This window comes from Vidua chalybeata, chromosome 1 (assembly GCF_026979565.1).
Source record: "Vidua chalybeata isolate OUT-0048 chromosome 1, bVidCha1 merged haplotype, whole genome shotgun sequence".
NCBI classification, from domain to species: domain Eukaryota; kingdom Metazoa; phylum Chordata; class Aves; order Passeriformes; family Viduidae; genus Vidua; species Vidua chalybeata.
Window position 1 is genome coordinate 141,917,524 of NC_071530.1, and position 21,314 is coordinate 141,938,837.

General features: G+C 40.0%; 1 protein-coding gene across 1 annotated transcript; it reads left to right on the top strand.

The window, feature by feature from the left end:
• The first annotated feature begins 3,518 nt into the window (after positions 1-3,518).
• SQLE (squalene epoxidase) lies at positions 3,519-20,105 on the top strand. The gene is made up of 11 exons (XM_053961479.1): positions 3,519-4,589; positions 6,650-6,902; positions 7,192-7,372; positions 10,007-10,103; positions 13,112-13,225; positions 14,035-14,206; positions 14,991-15,086; positions 15,610-15,752; positions 16,866-16,962; positions 17,406-17,493; positions 18,263-20,105. Exons 1-11 carry the CDS (start codon positions 4,296-4,298, stop codon positions 18,453-18,455), a joined length of 1,728 nt encoding a protein of 575 aa, XP_053817454.1. The 5' UTR covers positions 3,519-4,295; the 3' UTR covers positions 18,456-20,105.
• Positions 20,106-21,314: the final 1,209 nt, after the last annotated feature.

Sequence of the window (21,314 nt, forward strand, 5' to 3'; positions counted from 1 at the left end):
CAGACACAAAGATGTTTTATTAACATTCATTAAAATAACTTTAAAAACATTTGCAGAGTTCATTGTGATCAGTCTTGAAAATATCCAGCTGCACTGCCCTATTTCTTTTAAAAAATTAATTTAACCACCCAGCCTCTCAATAAAATGCTCACATAAAGGACAGCAGGTTTTTTATTCCTTCACACACCCATTGATATAAACACAATGATTATGGCTTTTTATGTAAGTGGCCTCTTGCTTCAGAGCTTGAAACATCTCTGATTCTGAGTAACTGCAGTTTTATATAATTATTCTTCTAGTTCTTCAGAATCCCTACCACACCTCATCCAAACATTTACCAGGCTCTGCTGCTTCTCATGATGATGAGTGAAACACAAGAATAGATCTTCTTCTTTTGTCTTTCAGTCTATACACCAGACTTGCTCCATCTATCTACCTGTGCAGGTGGAAGACCATTACTAATTAATGAATGACAAGGATGCATAGTGAGACCCGGCTCTTTGTCACCTGTAGCATATCCATGGACAGCAAGGGTCAGTCGCACACTGCACATGCTGTCACTGACACTGCAGACATTGGTCCTGATGTCTGTGCTCATGGGGCAGTTGTGACCAGGAACCAGGGACATGTGTTTTATGGCTCTGCAGCTTAAGACAGCTCAGAATGATGCTGCCTGCTTCTGCACAAGAGGCAGGCTTCATCAAGTGATTTTTTTTTTTATACCCTGGAGTTCAGCCACCCATTTCTGGTTATTCCCACATCAGACCACTGCCCTGCCAATTGCTGACTGTCCAAGTCTGAAAACAGCATTTTGCTGAGGGAAGCTGCATCTTGAGAAGGGTTAAAAGAAAACACTGCTCAACTCTTCTTGGGAGCCTTTATTTCCTGGTTGTAAAATTGTCATAAAATTTTAGAAATTCCTGCTTCAACTTTTTCATATTGCCACTGTGAGATTTAAATCACTAAAAGATGTTTCACAGTAGTAATTTTGACAGGGTAATGCAAATTAAACAAGAAGTTCCTCATTCCAGAAAAAAAAAAATAAATGTTCAGGAATGCACATAAATTGTAAAGTTGGAAAATAAGGTCATGGCATTTAACAACAATAAAATCAGTAGCTCTATCTAGCTATCCACCTTATTTACAATAACATAAGCAAAAGAAGGTAGCTCTTACAGTGAACTTGCATTTCAAGAAATGCAAATATGCCAAGCTCTTCACCACAGCAAGGAGAGTGAGAGTAAATGAAGAAAGGGCATGGAGCCACACATTTCCAATGTCTTGGCTGGAAATACAGAAATGTTCTGATAGCATCCAAGCCTCGAACAGATGCATCTGTCAGAATTCTGTAACTGCTTCAATTCCCAAACAGAAGTATCAAGAAAAATGACTCATGTTACATAATTACATAATCTTGAAAGAAATTTTGCATGGGTATATAGAGAAGGCAATTTCTTGGGGTGGAAGGAGAATAAGCATGCAGTTTCGTTGATCACCTAATAAGATTTAATTATAGCCTGCAGCCAGAGAAACACCCACACTTACTCTTTCCCATAACTTCCATGGATTGCTGTCCTCTGCTCTGGCTCAGGCGCAGTGGCTACAGGATGACTTGGACAAGACAAAAAGTTCATGTTCTGGAGTGGGTTACACATACCTGTTGTGACCAAAATAACCTTACAGCTGCATCAAGCAGGATCCTCATGGGGTGAAGGGTTTTGTGTAGTTGGCACTAAAAGGAAAGAAGAAATTCTACTCTGGTCTTAAAATCATCTTTCCAGTATCTTAATTCACAGGATTCTGCTTCTGTCTGTTTCCTTGTCTACCATCCTTCTTTCTATTAGCCACTTAAGCTTGTTCTGCTCCTTGGTACAGTTCTAACTATGCACTTGCATTAGTCTGGTATTAATTTTCAGCAGTTGTTGGTTCATGTATATTAATTTACATTTCTTAGTCTTCAGAAGGTTTGTGTTGGTTTCAGTAACATGAAGGCTATGACTCTTCTTGTGTTTGGTCTCTAGCATGAAATACCCAGAAGGTTTAAACACAGTTTAATTTGATCTGTGGAGTTTGGACCATAAGGAAAAGGCATTTTTAGCAGGCACAAGGAATATTTATAAACTGAACATAAGAAATCAAGTGCAGATATATTTAAGAAGTTCAGTCTCCAGTGGTTCAGAATTGTCGACAGCTGTAATAACCCTTGTTCAAACTGGGGAAAAGCAGCTCCTGCTGTGAACACATTTTTACAGATAAATGTCTATGATTTTGGATGCTACTGCTGCACCAGAATTCATTTCATTGTTGAAGGAATAACCATCATTGTTGGATGAGATCCTTGTTATTACCGAGTAGAAAAATCTGTGTTTGATCTCTTTAGCTCACAGGATCTTTACTTTTAGCCTGAACTGACTGATCCAATGAGTGAACTAAAGCCCCATCTCTTAATGGCTTCAAATTTCACCTGGATTTATTCAAAAGTGTCAAACTGGATTTATTCAAACATGTCAAACTGGAAAGATCTCATCTCCTTTAGCTCCATGTGAGTGTGATTGGTTTTGATTATTCTTTCAGCAGTTCCTGCTGAAGTCATATCATGTTTCACAGGTTCCTCACTATTAAATATTGTTATGCTGTGATAGACATGTTCGATAATGCTGCATTCTAACAAGTACGCAGCCCAGGAAAAGTCCCTCTTGGAGAAATGGGAGGACCACAGGTTAGTGCACTTGAGGAGTTCAAGGTTAAAAGAGGAAGCTCAGGTTAATCCTGGGCTGTATCAAAAGCAGAGTGGCCAGCAGGATGACGGAAGGGATTCTGCTCCTTGGCTCTGCTCTGGTGAGACCTCACCTGGAGTGCTGTGGGGAGCCCAACACAATACACACAGGAGGCCACATCGGATTGAGGCCAGATGAGGGCCACAAAGTTGATCAGAGGAGAAGCAGCACCTCTCTTATGAAGACAGGCTAAGAGTGATGGGGTTGTTCAGCCCAGAGAAGACTCTGTGGAGACCTTACAGCACTACCCGGTGTGTAAAGGGGCTACAACAGAGCCAGAGAGTGACCTTTCACAAGGGCATGGAGTGACAGGACAAGGAGGAATAGCTTCAAACTGAGGAGGAATAGATTCAGATTAGATATTAGTAAGAAATTATTTACTGTGAGGGTGGTGAGGCACTGGAACAGGTTGCCCAGAGAAGCTCTGGATGCCTAAGTCCTCAGAGTGTTCAAGGCTGGGCTGCATGGGGCTTTGAGCAATCTGGACTAGTGGAAGGTGTCACTGTCCAACCTTCCAATGCCGCTTCCAACTCAAACCCTTCCATAAGTCTCTGATTTCTCCGATGGGTGGTGCTTTATTTCGCGTCCCCCGAGCAGGGGACGCGGCCGCGCGGCCGCCCGCTGCGCTCGGCCCACCAGCGCCCCTCAGCGGCCCCGCCCCTCACTCGTCACCACGGCAACCCCGCCCCGCCCTTCGCGTCACATCGCCCGGCGGGCGCAAGCCCCGCCCTCCCTGCGCTCCGATTGGTCGGTGGCCATAGCGCCATCTCGGCATAGCGCCGCCGATTGGCCGGCGCCGCTGAGGCACGGGCGCGCGGTGCCCGCGGGGCGGCGGCGGCCGTTACTCATTAGCATGGCGGCGGGGCCGCCCCTCCCGCGGGCCGCCCTCGCCATTCGCGCCTGTTGCCCCGGGTTCCCTCCCGCACCCCCCATTCCTGCCGCGAGGCGCCGCCGGGGGCCGGCACCGGGTCAAAGAGGGAGGCAGCGGCACCGCATCTTCTCTCCGTGAGGCGGCTGCGGGGTGCCGTGGTGCGGGCAGGTAGAGCAGAGCACGGCCGCACCCCCCTGGGCGTGCACCGTCCTACCCCCGCCCCGCGTCGGCGCCGCCGCCTCATCCCCGGGCGTGAGGGCTCCGGCAGCATCGCCGCCGCCAGCGGAGGAGAGTCCCGGCACGGAGCGGGACTGGGCACGGCGGAGGGGTGACCGGGGGCGGTGAGACGAGCTCCAGCTCCTCTGGCGTCGCGTGTCCGGGAGGGGATTCTTGAGAAGACGTTTTGTATATTGTTTTTTTCCGATTTCGGGACCTCTGTCCAGGCTCCTGTGGCAGCCTGGCGAGGTGGGGCTTGTTCCTCTTCTGGGGCTCCTTGTTTTTCCATTGGAATCTCCCCACCTTCCAGTGAAAAGGAAATCGTCTCTTTTCTATAGATAACATTTTTTCATCCCTTCCACGAAACCCTATTTTCGGCAGCATCCATCTGCAGCGAAGCTTTGGAGCAACAGCCGAGGTCAGTGACCTTCATGATGTGGACCTTTCTGGGTATCGCCTCCTTCATTTACGTGTATAAAAAGTGTGGAGACCTCATGACTTACGCTAATAAGGAGGTGCTGCTCTCCGTGCTGGTGTTTTTCTCGCTCGGCTTGGTGCTGTCGTACAGGTACCACTTCAGGGGGCCCAGGCAGCGGCACCAGCAGAAGCAGAAGTCGCACCTGGGGGTGCTCTCTGATGTGCTCTCAGCTTTGCCTCTGGTTGGCTTCTTCTGGGCCAAACCCACCCCGGCGTCTCAACAAGTTGAGCAACCGAAGTCCAGAAAGGTAAGTTGGATTCAGACGCGGCACGTGAGGTGAAAGGTCCTGCTGCTCTTCCTTCTGGCCACTGACCCTCTGCCTTGGTAAGGGAAAAGAGCTAAGAAAGGGGTGGTCAGGGTTTATCTTTAGATGCTGGATGTTTGATTTGTCATATTTTGTGTCGGTTTTGGATGGCAAAAGAAAGAGTGAAACTTACTTTAGTAGACCAGGGGTTTTCTAGCATCAAAACAAATATGTTTTAAGAAAGATTTGGAGTAAAAGATTATCATAGTAGCAAAAAAATATCTTCAGTTGCCAGTCTGTTGTAGAGATGAAGGACTGGAGAATCTCTCCTATGAGGAGAGGCTGAGTGACTGGCCAGCCGGGAGAACAGAAGGCTGTATGTAAATACCTGAAGGGAGGGTGCAAAGAAGGCTGCGCCGAGGCTTTTTCCATCAGTGCCTGGTGACAGGATGAGAGGTGATGAGCACAGACTGAAACAGAGGATGTTTGCTCTGAGCATCAGGAAGCACTATTTACTGTCAGCGTGACTGAGCACTGCAACTTTCCCAGAGAGGTGGACAAGTCTCCATCCTTGGAGGTATCCAAAACAGGGCCCAGGCCAGTCTGCTCTGACCCTGCTTGAACGGGGGCTTTGAACCCCATGATGTCCAGAAACCCTTTCCAACCTCTGCCATTCTGTAACTTTCTGATGAGCTTACAAATACTTAAGGATAAAATACATTTGTTTATACAACTGCAGATAGAGTTACTGGGAAAAGATTGCTGACCTATTGCTTGTACAATAGGTACAGGACCTGTTCAGATAGTCAGTCTGTTCCCTTGAGCCCTGCATGAGCCTTGCTGTGGAACAAGTGGAGAGCTGTAGGTGGTGCCTGGAGTCCTGCCATCCGGGACTATGAACTGGACATAGATATCCAGTACATCTGTGGTCAGTGCTATTTGGCTACTTTCCTGTGTACTTCTGGGCAATTTCCCATGAGCGCTGACCCCTCTCACAGAAGTACATGAAACTGGTTTTGGCTGCAAGTCAAAGGTTTTTGATTTTTATTTTGTTTTCTCTTCAAACCTGCCTTTACCAATTTCTTTTGTTACCTGAATTCAGATAGCTAGTTTTGCACTCTCTTGCTGTATTGTAGATATAAACATGATACTAGGCCACTCAAAATTCTAGAGTCAGTGTGTTTCACTGATGCAATCGTATTTTTACCAATGTCAGCACTGCAGTGCTGAGGCATTTGTGAAAGACTGAATTGAACTCTCATCTACCAGCTGGAGAAATGATTTGCAGCTTTGCACTGGAGTTGCCCTTAAAATTATTTTTCACTTTGAAGTGTATGTGATTTGGTGCTGTTGGGAAGGTTCTATAACAGAGCTGATTTAAGATACTAGTTTCTGTATTAACTGATGTCCAGTCCAATATATGTCAATTCTTAACAGCTTTAATGTGGATGAATGGTGATTTTCCTCATACTTTTAGATGTTACATGAGTTTTCATTTCAGGACTACTTCTTAAAAGCATTTCTCAGGCAGCTGCTTCTGCTGACACTTTTTCAGTCTGAATATTACCATAAGTTGCTGTTTAGTTAGTTAGGTAGGTTCACTTAGAGTATAATTAAAAAGGAGTATATTTTCCAGAGAAATACCTTTTTCATTAAAAAGTGCTAAGGCCTCCATGCTGGAGTGGTTCACTGGTATGAAGGTATCAGTCTTACTTTATAGGACAAGAATATGGGACAGCCTTTTCTTACTACCTTTTATAGCAGCTTTCAATCTCTGACAGTTTTGTTTGTGGTTTGTCTTGGATCAGCAGGGCAGGTTTTAGCCAAGGTCTTGATTTGCAGCAGTGTTGGTTTTTCTTTTTTTCTGCTTGTTGTGCTTTTGTTGCCTTGTAGAGTATGACAGATTCCATTTTGGACAAAACTAAACTGCAAGATGCCTTCCAACTACCAATGCACCCTCAGTACCCTGGCTCGGAGTAGAGCTGCTCCAAAGTCAGCCCTCTTGATAGGTTATGGTATGTATCCATCGGCACCTGTAACTTTGTTGGCTTTGTTTTCCAAAGGGTAAAAAAGAAGTGAACTTCTCAGATGTATATCTGACAGACACTGCTCCAAATACAACATTGTCACCCCAATATGATCCAGAAATTATCATTGTGGGATCAGGTGTTCTTGGTTCTTCCTTGGCCACGGTGCTTTCAAGAGATGGAAGGAAGGTGACAGTGATAGAGAGGGATCTGAAAGAACCTGACAGGATAGTTGGAGAATTGCTGCAGCCTGGAGGATTTAATGCTCTTCGAGACTTGGGTCTTGAAGGTGGGTACATTTCAAAGTGTAAATAGATCTGTAACACAAGAGTTACTACACTCAACAATGTATTTAGTAAAAGCATGTCTACAGGAAAAATGAAGAAAAACATTATCTGCACTTAACATTTGAATTAAAATCGCTTGTGTATTTCCAGTTTGCTATTTTGAAAATACTCTTCTTTCAACATGTGTATTTTGATTAAGTAAATTGGACCCTATTTAAAGAATGTCTTTAATAAATAATTAGTTTTTCTTAGCGACTTGTTTTAACTCATCTGTTGGCTTTTATCTTCCAGATACAGTAGAAGGTATTGATTCACAAATAGTAAATGGTTACATAATTCACGATCTAGAGAGCAAGTTGGAGGTTGAGATTCCTTATCCAACATCTGAAGACGGACGTGTGGCCAGTGGAAGATCTTTTCATCATGGCCAGTTTATCATGGGTCTCCGAAGGGCAGCTATGGCAGAGCCCAAGTGAGTCACGTTGTGAACAGCACAGTTGGGATCCAGAGATTCAGAAGCATTGTTCCTGTCATTTCCATGAAATTCCTTAACCATTTCCCAACACAGAGGGCTGTGATGAACAAGAGGGAGAGAAAATAGCAGCTATAGTTACTCATTCTGCTCTCTGTAGACAAGTTCATAAGTTACGTACACATCATATACATATATATTTATAATGCTTTGGGACAACTTAATCTTTAAGGGAGGATGGGCTTTAAATATTAGGCAAGATAATTATTTGCCCATCTGTGTGAGAGAACAGTTCACAGGTGAAGGGTTGATTCTCTTCTGCTCATTCTTGGGTTTGGCATTTTACCAGAAGTATTTCTCTTTTTGGTGAGCAGCGCACAGAACTTTAGACAAGGCATGAGTGGCAACTTAAGCACTATTTGTTAGATCACAAAATGGTTTGGGTTAGAAGGGATGACCTTTAAAGATCATGTAGTCCAACCCCCCTGTACTGGGCAGTAGCATGTAGCTTTTCCACTGATGTTATCAGTGATGATAGAAATCAAGCGTTTACATTTGTATGTTGTTTTGCTTTCTTTTTTGACAATAAGAAGTAAGCCAAAGTAACTAAAAAGGAGCAATAAAGAGAAGTACTCTTTCCAGTTTCAGAACCTTGAAGACAATTTCTTTTCATAATTAAAAGAAAAAAATGGGTGTTTTCTCTTAACTGTTTTCTTTCGTCTATAAAAGAGATAAGAAGTAAACTTTTATTGAAATAGAATAGATTCTAGAGGCTGCTTTCTGTGTGGTATTTTTTTTGTATTGTCTTTTTTCCCCTGCTAAATTTATTCCCCTAAAAATATCATAATGCCATATGTCCCCTTTACAAGGGACACATGGCATTATCATATTTTTACCTAATATCTTTATTCCGAGCTGGAGAATTGCTTTCTCCTTTCATATTTGTTATATCATACGAATTACTAAAAGTGGCACTAAAGATAGCAGCTCTGTAGTACAGTTAAAAGTAATGATGACTGCGTTCACTATCTCTGAAAGCTAAAGCCTTCTTGAGGCTCTAAGTTCAATGAAATTTGGGCATCTGAGTGCTCAACTTGTGGGAAAAACTCCAGTAGCTGTACACAGTCTTTGAAACAAAAACTTGCAAAAATCATGTTTGTGACTTGAATGAAATTATTTCCCATTTTCCACACACTCTTGAATGTTTGTTTTGTGCGTGCTTGCTTGCCATTTAATTTGTGGCATAGAAAAGTGCATGTTTTTGTGCAGTGAAAGATCAAGAACTCTTAATAGTGCCAGGAGGTTTTGGGTTTTGTTACAAAGCTTTTGAAGATATAGAGAATAATTATTACTGATTAGTATATCCTCTTTATAAGCACTAGGCAATATGAATGTATTTCAGATAAGTAAAGTTATTTTTGCAGCAGAAAGAGGTAGGGCATCATTGGTTTATAATAATAAAATAATTATATATAATTATAAACTCACTTATAGTGGATGAGAACGAGAAGTGAGCACTTAGGTAACTGAACTGACAGCTGTAAGAGAAACTTAGAGCTGATAGGATGTGCAGGACTCTGGTCCCCTGCCATGCTGCTGCAGTCCCTTGCTGTTGAGGTTTCTGTTGAGTGCTCACTCATGACCATTCATATTTTGATACAGCCAACATGCCTGTTGCCTGTCAAATTAAGCCAGTCACGAGCTGCTCTGAAATGCCTGTACTGGATGCCAGGGGAAAAAAGACATTGAGATGCTTGTATTCCTTTTAAGAGCCTAAAATAGCAAGCTGTTGTATTCTCACTTGCACCTTTAGCTCAGTTCTTAAAGTTGTGGAATTCATCTGGATATGGAATATTTGCGAAAGATTCAGAGTGTCCCGTTTCGAGCTGCTAAATCTGAAGTGCTGTGATCAGGCCTAACAGCTCAGCCCCAACAAAGAATATAAGTTTACAGAGATTTAATTTCTGAATTCAAAATAACTCTGGTTGGGAGATAGAAGCAGGGGGTGCTCCACTCAAACATAAGTGTTAGCAGAATTTAAAAGCATAAATATGAAGAAACCAGAACTCTATCCCAAATTCCTGAGGTGACAAGCTAGGTATCTGTGTCCTAAGCAGGTTAGGTTAGTTTGGACTGCTCTGAGAATTATGTGCCTGATTTTTATCTAGTGTTCATGTTAAGGGTTTGAGTGCTGCTGATTCTGCTCTTTAAATCTCCTCCGAATTAGTTCTCACCTGCACTGTCAGCGATTCCTAGCTTTTAACAGAGATGACTCAGTCAGCTCCCTGATTCCTGACCATTATTAGGTGTGAAACTCCTCTCAGCATCTCTCAAAGGGCTATGGGGCACAGCTGGGGACTCTGCTAAGTGACAGGATGTTTATTATAAACAGTACAGTTTTTAGACTATTCAGTTATCAAACCAAAGGTTTTGATAAAAAGTGAATTTTATGACCAACACTTTTTGATATTTAATGTGGCTTCAGAAAGTGTTCAAGAACCCTTTTTTTGTGAAATATAAACAATATTGGCAGAGACAACATTATTGAAAATTTGGTTTTCTATCTATGCCTAGTGCCTTGAAATGCTGGCATCATTAATCCTCTTCTATTTTAACCCCTCTGTTTCATTTCAGTGCAAAATTCATCGAAGGGACTGTGTTACAGTTACTTGAGGAAGATGACTGTGTTGTGGGTGTTCAGTACAAGGACAAAGAAACTGGTGACACTAAGGTAAGAGCTTTCTATTACAATCTTTGTTAAATTGTTGAGAAAATTGGGGGTTGCTTTATATATATAATTTTTTAAAAGCTTGTATTTCAGAGCACTGGTACAGAAATAATGTTATCAAGAAAGCGAAAGATTCAATAAAGGGAGATTATTTTCTAGTGCATACAGTATGGGAATTCTTGTTATAACTTCTTATGAAGCTTCTGCTTTCTCTGGAGAATACAGTTAATTATTTGTTTCATTATTCATATGTCTGGAGTTTAAAATCTTTCAAAAGTTCCTGGTGAAAAGAACAATATATTAAGATTTGTGTTTCAGCTGTGTGTAGTGGTCTACATGTCCACATGTACTTCCACCATCTAGTGAGGGACTGAAAATGATAAAGTTACCTATTGATAGTGAAAGCTCTGTCTTGTCATTTCTTGGATGACAGAAAGAGAATTTTGGCATATTTTAATGCTGATCTGCTGGCTAAATGCTATGAAACTCTGTGAACTTAGGAGAGACCAGTATGGGTAGAGCCCCTGTAGTGAAGTTCTGGATATGCTGCCTGTTCTCCAGGAAAACCAAATTTGTGATCTTCTTTGTGGACTTTAAAGTTCCGTTGTTGCCTAAAGTTACGTAGATGTACTCCGATGGGAAAGATGGGAATCTGCTCCCCTCCATACTAGATGGAGAAAGTTCCTGAGTAGCTGGAAGATCCTGCTCTGGTATCTAAGATCAGAGATCTGACATCTTTCCATCTCTAAGCCATTTAGAAATGGGACTGGTGGCATAGAACCGTATAGGAAAGAGCTTTTTAAAAGTACTTGCCAAAGCTGTGGGGAGCAAGCTGGTTTTAGACTGTCCTCAGGCAAGTGCCATTTCAGCGCACTTAACAGCTAAGTGCTGCAACAGAGCAGAGAAGTAACAACATCCTTGACCCCTCTTGAGGTAGCTGGAGGAGGAGTGAGTTCCAAGTCGTGTTCCTTGGTCTGTCTTACCTGCCATGTAATATGAATGAAAATGTATTAGGAAATCTACTCTAGGAGAATAAACTGCTGAATCCTGGGTATGGGAAAGACAGGGAGTTTGGAGAGGAGGAGGATTTTTTTGCAGGGAGAAGGGTGTTTTTTGGGATTTATCTCACAAATTCAATTGGCTTTATCATCCAGAAACATGGAAGGGTGTTTTTGTTGTTGTTGTTTTTTTTTTGTTTTTTTTTTTTTTTTTGGTTTTTTTTTTTGTTGTTTTTTTTTTTTTTTTGAGGGATAAAAGGGGAATGTGCATATTTTGTTTTGAGTTCTGTTTTTAAGCTTCACACACTTATGGATGTTATTGTTGTAATTTTAAGTGTGACTTATTTGAACACTGGGTGACCAGTGTTCTAGCCTGCATCTTTCCTGAAAGTCTGGATGTTGTTCTAAAGTCCTTAAATTTCTTGTCTGTATACCGGGGATAAACAAACTCATGTTTTGCTCTGAATGCTGAAGTTCTGTGGCTGGAAAAGGCTGTTTCGTTTGCTGGCTTAGATCTCCTTTGATTTTAGAAATCTACTATATTAGGAATTTCCATTAAACATTTCTGTTTTCTATGTTTCCCTGCCTGTGAGTTTTTACAGCTAGGAAGCTCTTAGCTGAATAAAAACCCCAAACTCAAGCCTGTTTACATTCCTTAGCCTGCTTTAATAAGTAAAAGAGGCTGTGTTGTGTAAATGTGTTTTTCTGTTCTTTCCATCCTATATTCTCCACCACATTACCTCTGAGATTTTTATTCTCTTAAATGAGGTTCAAATTAGCCAGTATGCTAAAGGTCAACTTATAATTTTTTTCAAAACTAGACAACTGAATAGACTCAAGGTTAATTGTGTTGACTGTGGAAAAATTATAGCATGAGTGTTCTACTCATTAGACAGCAGGAAACTGATATGGACTTTGGTCTAATAGCAGGAAAAATTAGAGTTTACACTCATCCTAGCTAGGAATCCATAGAAAGAGGTGAATCCATAGTAGAGGTAACTCCACGCAGAAGCTCACTTCTATAAGCACAGACACCATAAAACACGTTTTACCTTACTCACATCTACTATCATCTGATTTTGTCCAACTTCCCTTCACACAACCAAAGATGTTAAGGTTTGTTTGACCAAGTGGAGTCAGACTTGAAGATCCTTGTGAGTCTCCCACAACTTAGAATATTCTATGATTTTATGAATTCACTCCAATATTGGTGGCAACTCCTCATAGAGGAACTCACTCACAGAGTGACTCGCCCATACAATAGTAAAAGATTTCCTAGGAGTACTGATGAATCACAGTGTGCTTTTTTTGCCTTACAAACTGAAAGCTTAAAAGGAGAAATACTTTTTACTGCTTATGCCAAGCACATGAAATCACTGAAAGCTAAGGCTAATGCTTGTTGTAAATCTATTGTCATTTGAAGTTCAATCACTGAACATACTGACACTGAGAAAGCTGTAGGTAGAAGGAAACACCTACCTTTACATGCTTCCTAATATAATAATGTTGTTATATGACCGTAAAAGGCATAAAAATACATTTTAGTATTTGGAATTATTTGCTTATGTTTAAGAAGAATGTATGTGTTAAACATCCTAAGTGAATTCAGAACTGCTTGGAGTTCCCTGTGTGATCTTTTAAAGAAGAGCCTACGTGCTTACAGCTTGTCAGTTTGTTATACTTTGGTTTGGTTTTCTTTAGCTGCTTATACATAGTTCTTGAATTTGAAATAATTTTTCTTTCTTCTGAAGGGAAGAAAAATACAACCTGAAGGGAACCAAATACTCCTCTTTATTGTATTTTTTAATCCAAGTTTCTAAACAGTTCCCATAGCTGTGTTTTCTAAAAAAGCTGGAGTATATTGTTAGATCAGCTTGTGTAGCAAATAGATAAGTATGAATACAAGGAAGGCAAACCCCACAGTATTTCCTAATACATATGTTGGGCATTGCTTCTCATTGTTCTGAAACAAAATTGATGGTGTCTTATCTTTCTTCTTAATTTATGCTGCAGGAACTTCATGCTCCACTTACAGTTGTAGCTGATGGACTTTTCTCCAAATTCAGGAAAAACTTGGTGTCCAGCAAAGTTACTGTTTCATCCCATTTTGTTGGTTGCATTTTGAAGGTAACTTTTATGTATAATACTACATAAACCACTATGCTGTTGCTGAAGGTGGGGTACCTGTAACCTGTATAAACATATTTGCCTTCAGGACCTACAAACTTCAAGAGAGAAGGTAGTGTCCTGGTTTTGGACTGGGAATCTGGGTTGGTAGCTGGGTGGTTGGAGAATCCAGGTAGAAATTCTGTCTGGTTCTTTCACTCTGTGTGCTGCATTAACTGATGCATTAACAGCAAAAATAATGAAGGGAGAATGACCCAAAGCAAACAGAATTTTCACTAGACTGGGAACACTGACTGGTAGGAACTCCAGTACTTTTTGGGTCTTCTAATCCAGTTAGAACTGCCCAAGTTTGTCTACTTTTGGAATCTCCTTTAAGACCTCATTAGACAGGGCCCTGTGATTTTTCTTCAACTGGTGTGTCCAAGTAATTATATTAAGACTAGTGGATTTCTTTCCCTCCCACCACTTTCTTTATGAAAGGAAACAAAATTATCTTACTGAAAACTACTACATTGATAATGTTACAGGTTTTTAATGGCATCTATTAAATCTTGGTGAGGCATTCAAATGAAATTGATAAGTTAGTGATTCTAGTAAATATTAAAATATATTGGCAAAAGAGTTGTTGCTACACTGAATTCAGAACTTTCTTTTTGAAAACACTTCTTCATTTAAGAGAATAATAACACAAACTTAATATGATACAGGATTTTATTTTAAAATGTTTTAAAAATTATTTTGTATGTCTGATGTTTAATACCCTTTCATTAATCAGTCTCAACCTTTCTTCTCCTTCTTTCCTTTTTAAGGATGCATCACAGTTTAAAGCTAATTATGCTGAACTTGTTTTAGCTAAAACAAGTCCAGTGCTAATCTATAAGATTTCTTCAACTGAAACTCGGGTCCTTGTTGATATTCGAGGGGAAATGCCAAAAAATTTAAAAGAGTACATGATTGAGACCATTCATCCACAACTACCTGGTAAGTCTGGAAAGACTTCTAGAGAATTATCACATTTAAATATGTCTAAAATAAAGGAGACACATTTCATTGAATTAATAGAACTGTGTGTTTTTTTCTGTGTGCACAGTCACTGTTTCAGGAACCATTCACCCTTCTTGGGTTCCACACCACACAACACACAGAAGTTTCTTCATCTCACAGCTGTGAGATCAGCAATTCAGAAGGATTATATAAAGCTCTGGGGTCCCCAGCACGGGAAGGACGTTGACTTGTTGGAATGAGTCCAGAGGAGGGCACCAAGTTGACCAGAGGGATGGAAGGCTCCTCCTATGAGGAGAGGTTGAGAGAGTTGGCTTTGTTCAGTCTGGAAAAGAGAAGGCTTTGGGGGACCTAATTATGCCTTCCAGTACTTGAAGGGAATCTACAAGAAAGATGGGGCAGAACTATTGACAGGGGCATCAGTGACCAGACAAGGGGAAATGAGTTCAAATAGAGAGTAGGTTTAGATTAGGTATTAGGAACAAATTATTTACTGTGAGAGTGGTGAGGCACTAAAACGGGTTGTGGCTGCCACATCCCTGGGGATGTTCAAATCCAGGTTGGATGGGGCTCTGAGCAGTTTGGTCTAGGGGAAGTGTCTCTGCCCATGGCAGGGGGGTTGAATCTACATGATCTTCAAGGTCCTATTCCAACCCACACCATTCTATGACTCTGTGATATCTCAAAGAGATTAAAATGGATTGTATACAAATTATTTGTGTCTTCGTCTAACTACTGTAACTAAAATATTTGGTTGTTGCAGATCACTTAAAGGAACCATTCTTAATAGCAGTTCAGAATGATCGTTTAAGGACTATGCCAGCCAGCTTCTTGCCTCCTTCAGCTGTAAACAAGAAAGGTGGGCACTATGAAATAAAAGGAAGAAAAAAGACATCATAAGCATCTTCTGTGGCATAGGACTTCATTGTCTTAGATGCATATTTGTTGTTCAGTACAACTGTCTCATAAATCTTCTATTAAAAAATAATATTTTGAATTTGTGTACGTTGGGCAAAATGTGAAGTAAATGCTTGCTTTATCTCTAAGTTTAATTTACTCCATTGCTCAAGCTTATACAAGTGTAGCCTAAGAAAAAATAATAAAAAGTTAAAGAAATTAATAGTGTGTTCTTTAACATATGAACATGCATACCCATAGGGTAAAAATAGTTTGACCTTGATTATCTTAAAGCTTTTTTAAGTCTTTTAATTTAAAGACATACTTTGTGTTTTTTTTTTTTATTATTATTTTCTAGTTGTTATACATCTTATTTTCTGGTGGGAATAAATTCTTAGTAAGTTTGATGTTTTTAATAGAAGATTTGAATTTTAAGATTCCATAATGGTTGTGCAGTATCCTATTGTTTTTTCTCTTCTACCTAGGTGTTCTTCTTTTAGGAGATGCCTATAATATAAGACATCCTCTAACTGGTGGAGGAATGAGTGTTATTTTAAATGATGTTAAAATATGGAGAAGTTTGCTCCAGGACATCCCAGACCTTTATGAAGATTCTGATGTTCTTAAGGTGATTCTTTATTTTGGACTTATTTTAGACAGCTTTCACTGCAATTCAGTGACACACTGCTAAGTTTTATGCAACTCGGGGACAAGTAAGCTATTGGTGAGGCATAGCAGTTTTCAAAGCTTTGGCTAGAATAATCAGATATCAGGCATTCACCAGTGGAGCTGTGGTCTGTAACTGCTGTGCTGTGTGACAAGAGGCAGTTTCAAAACTGGGCACACTGACCTGCTGTGTTTTACATAAGGAGATTGGTGTGCTGTGTCTAGTCAGGATGCTTTGCTAGGATAACCTGATATTCCCATTTTAATAGGGTATTTTTAACCAGATTGATCCTAAGTGTAGTGGGTTTGAACCATTACACTTGTGTGAGTGGAACTTGGACAATAATGACCTTGTGAACCCAGTCTTTCAAGAGACATCTCAGCCTCCACTGGCCTCTTGCCTGCTGCATTAATCTGAGTAGTAAGTTAGAAGGGATCCTTCTTCCCCAGGATCTGCTCCATCAGTGTTCATGCAAGGTATATTTTTTCAGTGATACTTAGTCCCAAAATTCTGATGAGTAGATAATAAGATTTCTTATTTATTTGTTTACTGCTTTTAATGGGGCTAGGTATATTATCTTGGCTAAATTACAAGTAGTATAATTGTAGACTGCAAGTAGATTATCCAAAAAGTGTATTTGACAATTGAGAAGCACTTAGAGGAACCCTGAATGCCAGGACAGTTCAGGAGTTACCTGACCACATGCAGATACTTTTATGGCAGCTAGTCACCTCAGACTTCGTCATTTCCTATTTCTTACCAGTCAGTTGAAGGAACTAGCTGAGCATTACCCTTCAAGTTTCAGCTGTATCCCAGACACCCTCTGTAGGATGAGAAACATGCTCTGGAACTACCTTTTTCCTCCTATATTTAACTTAAGGGGAGCCTGCATAACTGGTTCAACAAGTTTTTGAAATTCCTTAATGACCTAGCTTGGAATCACTCTAGCGTATCACTAAATCCCTTCTGCATGTACATGAGCATGGCTCTTGCCAACTCACCTCTTTGGGAATCTTTTGAATGTTCCTTTGCATTTACTGACAGAAATACTTATTTTTCTTCTTTTTTTTTCAGGCAAAAAGAACATTTTACTGGTCAAGAAAAAAATCTCATTCTTTTGTAGTGAATGTTCTTGCCCAGGCACTTTATGAGCTCTTTGCTGCCACAGATGGTAAATATATCTTAAAGTTAATCTCTGATTAATTCCAACTTGGTAAATAAATATGACTGGGAAAGGGATATCCGTGTGTGTGTATATATGTATGTATGTATATTGTTATAGATTAAAAATATATCAAATCAAAGAATTTTAGTAAGTTTTCTTGTGTTCTCTGCCTAGTTTTTTAGACAGTTTTAGCAATGTGAAGGCAAGTCTGGAGTAAGAACTAAATAAAACCCAAAGAAAAAACTCCAAGGAAAACAATAATCAGTTAATACAAAAACATGTAGATATTCTGTAAGACTATCCTTTGTATAAATAAAAGCAGCTTCAAGTCCAGCTGAATTGAACAGAGCAACAGCTGCCAAAGTCCTGGATTTAATATCAGTATTGTACATGAAGAAAAATGTTTCAGTGTGTGTTGATTATATTTGTTTTATTAATTAATTTTGTAGATTCCTTGCACCAGCTAAAGAAAGCCTGTTTCCATTACTTCAGACTTGGAGGAGAATGTGTCGCAGGTCCCGTTGGATTGCTCTCAGTGTAAGTTCACTGTGATGGCAGTGGTTATTGTGAGCCCCTGAGAAATCTGCTTTGCTCCCCATCAGGTGGCTCAACACAGGGAGGATGGCCCACATGAGCCTAGATTTTAAGATTATACTGAAGGTTGGTGCTTTATTAGAAACTCTGTCTTGAAGTGCCAACTCTTTTTTTTTTTTTTTTCCTGCATAAAAAAGGGCACTAATAGCTGGTGGCCCCTAGTATAGGTGATACAGGAATTTGAATTAAGGTAGAGGGGTCCAGAGCAGCTGGTGGAGATGTTTCCTACTTGACAAGCTGAGAGTAGTGTTGGCTGAGGCCTCCATAAAAAGCTGTAAGGAAATCTCTAGCTATGAAGGTGTTTGAATGACCCTTTAGAAACTTGTGAATGCACAGTAAACCCTACTACTCTGAACATAGGAGATCATGTGCTTTTATATTTCTCTCCTTTTGGACTGAGAGCTAAAACTGAAAAGCCTGTTTAAAATATTCCTCTGGAGGAAGACAAAGAGTAAGAGGTAGATAAAGAGAACCAAAAATGAAGAGAAAGCAGCAGTGTATGTTGGCTGTGCTGTAGAAGGGGATGCAGAGTGTGGAGCAGCTGAAGAGAACCAAGTTTGTATTTTTCAGTTGAGTTGGCAGGACTGGATCTGCCTAAATCAGAAGGGGGTGTGTGATCTTGAGTGGAGATCTGAATCTGTAAAATGGAAATTTTTGAGTTCTTTCTGTTTATTTACTAGTTTTATCTGTTTTTTTTTTTTTTTTAATGCAGGTTATCTCCTAAACCAATGGTACTGATTGGCCATTTCTTTGCTGTGGCCTTGTATGCTGTTTATTTTTGCTTTAAGTCAGAGTCCTGGATCACCACACCTCGAGCAGTTTTCAGTAGTGGAGCTATTCTTTACCGCAGCTGCTCTATAATATTTCCACTTATTTACTCTGAAATGAAGTATTTAGTCTATTAAAATCCAGGGTAAAATGACTGGAGGAAGAAAGCATGAAAATCACAAGGCCTTCAAAATCTTTGGACATGTACTATTTAATATTGTATTATGTTCTTCTCAAAATGCAATTTCCTTGATAAGGTTTTAACTTAATTTTGGTTTTGTGGTTATATACATATATATTATATGTAAATATTCTTTTCTTTGCAATTTAAGTTCAAAAAGGAGTTAGCTGTTTACAAGGACCATAATTAAGTGTTGACGTGGTAGATAATTGCCAGTTTTGACAGAATTTCTTTCCTTGCTTTATGCATTGCTGAGTGCATCACTAATATTAATAAACTGAGAAGTGAAAACTGTAAACAATATGCTGCTATTATCCTTCATGCTTTTTTTCTGTTCAGTAGTTCCATAGACTCTATAACTGTGAAATATTGTAACATTCTTGATTTGGTTATTTCATTAGGATTTGCATCTGTTCTGTTTCAGTTGTAGCTAATGTACTGGTTTGTTGACACTTAAAAGGACACTGTAAAGGATGTCAGATCTTGATGTGTCACTATACCTTTAATTTCAGTTACTGTTGCAAGTGCCATGTTGCTCTTCTGAATTCCTTCTTTACACCAGAATTCATTTTAACAAGTAGTAACCAAATCTTTGCTTTGTTGGCTGCTGCAATGCACTCAGGTAGTGAAAGCACATGTTTTTGAAAATTTCTTCCTATCTCATTTCCTTTCAAGACCTTGAAAGTTTGGGGTTGTTATGCTTGGTGTGTGTGCAACTGAAGTTTAACACTGCCATGAACTGAAGCACAGCAACAAACTGTATCCACTGAAACAAATTAAGTCCAGGCTATTTCCAGTAGACAGTAATCTTTAATATTACTTCTGAAAATTAATGAAAAGCACCATGAAAGTGTCCTTTTAATACTTGGAGTGTGGTGGGATTATTTTTCCTGTAGGAATTACTGCATGCTACTAAAGAGTTCATGTCTATTCCTATTGGTCACTATTCCTCTCAATGTTACCAGTGTGATTTCCTTTGCTCTTGTGCATCTGCACTTTCTGTACCTTTCTTATGATTTGTCTGGGTATCACTGTATGGCTCTGCTCTTTTGGCTTGCCTAAACAATCACATGTGAGTGCAGCCAGCAGTCTGGAGAGTAGTAACAGGTTTTTATTCTTCTGTACTGGTGAAACTGTGACTCTACCTTGAAAATGACAGATTGCATAAGCTGTGTATAAACATCCACTTTATCTTGGACTGTGAAAAAAATCTGTGGAGAGACTTTATTTAGTATTTTATTTGATGGGTATTTCAAATGACCTTTTCTTTTCCAGAAGCAAAAGTATGTATATTTTTCTAACCATGATCACTTTTGATACCCTCTTGAAATTACACTCATCATGAATATGTCTATGTTGAAACTTTAGGGTAAAGAACTAATATTTTCAAATATCATTATATATGGTAACTAAATTATGCCCCTTTAAGGGTACACAAAGTTTGCAGGATTTATACAAGTGTTTTCAAAATTTGTGACAATTTTGAAAATATTGATTAATTTTACATTTTTTATTTTTTTATATTATTTGCAGTCGGTCTCTTTAAAATCATGGATAAAAAGTCCTGAGCCTCAGCTTACGTAAATAAAAAGTTATTATATCTGTATATTATTTTTGTTGTGTGTCTCTGGTTAAAGAGTTTTGTTAAATTTTAATTTATGTTCTTAAATTTACATATATATGTAAGGAGTTTTTTCCTTTCTTGTCTTGAATTCAGTGCCTGGTTAAGTGTCTTGATCAGGGTAGCAATCATTTATTGGAAATTGCTGGGGGAGAGACAAGTGTTATGTGTGTGTAAGAAGGATCAACCTGAATATATGACCATGAAATGGCTGCGTGCCTGGTCCTCAGGACAAGATGAAAGGCTTACTTTGAATTACCAAACAGAGTGGGATCATTGTGACAGAGCAACACAGGATGGGGCTTCTGGCTGGGATTACGGATGAGCTGGTCTTTAGTATGTTGGCTGGGTGCCTACTCCAGCTAGTGGTGGCCCACCGGCTCTGCCCCAGAGAAGAGTTGCAGAGCAGAATTTCAAGCTGTGCCCTGACTGCAGTTATTTTCCCATGGATGCAGAGGGATGTTGGGTGGTGAAGGAGAAGTCATGAGAAAAGCAGTTCTTGAGTCAGCTGAGACTAAGAAGAGTAAAGCTGACAGTGAGTGAGTAATGTCCGTAGGTAAAATGGCCAAAAATGGAATCTACCAGCACCTAGTGCTAAGCTGCAGCATGCAGCAGATGGTCCGTAAGAATCCCGATTTTCATTCTCTACACCTATCTGCCACAAATAAAGGAGCATGTAAGGAAGGTTTTGTCACAGGCATGATTCAGAATCTGAGAGGAGCAGAATGCAGGCGTATTTGATGCAACTTGTGAGTTGTCTATTTTCTAACTCTGAAGAGGTTAATTCAAAGGATTTCTACACTGCAACATTTAATGGCAATGATATGCCATTAGGTGAGTGTTGTGGGCACAAGGAGATATGAGTTGTGGGATGTGGTTATCTCTCTGGTCCAGGACTGGTACAGCTGCAGGAGAGAGTAGAGGGAGGAAGAGAAGTAGCTACATAGTGGTGCGTTTGTAGATGTTCACATGGTGCAGAAGTATGAAAACTTGCTTGTAGTGGAAAGAGGAGACAGTATCATGGAATCATAGAATCGTTAACTTTGGAATAGACCACCAAGATCAGTCCAAGCTTTGACTGAACACCACCATGTCAACTAAACCACAGCACTAAATGCCATGTCCAGTTGTTTCTTGAACACTTCCGGGGTGGTGAGTCCACACTTGCTGGAGCAGCCCATTCCAATGCATAAC

What these genes read in the sequence shown, in the direction of transcription:
- SQLE (XM_053961479.1), top strand. Translation starts at nt 4,296, where the DNA reads ATGATGTGGACCTTTCTGGGTATCGCCTCCTTCATTTACGTGTATAAA. An exon ending in AGCAACCGAAGTCCAGAAAG is followed by an intron (nt 4,590 to 6,649) that starts GTAAGTTGGATT and finishes TGTTTTCCAAAG; the next exon opens with GGTAAAAAAGAAGTGAACTT. An exon ending in CATTCATCCACAACTACCTG is followed by an intron (nt 14,207 to 14,990) that starts GTAAGTCTGGAA and finishes TGGTTGTTGCAG; the next exon opens with ATCACTTAAAGGAACCATTC.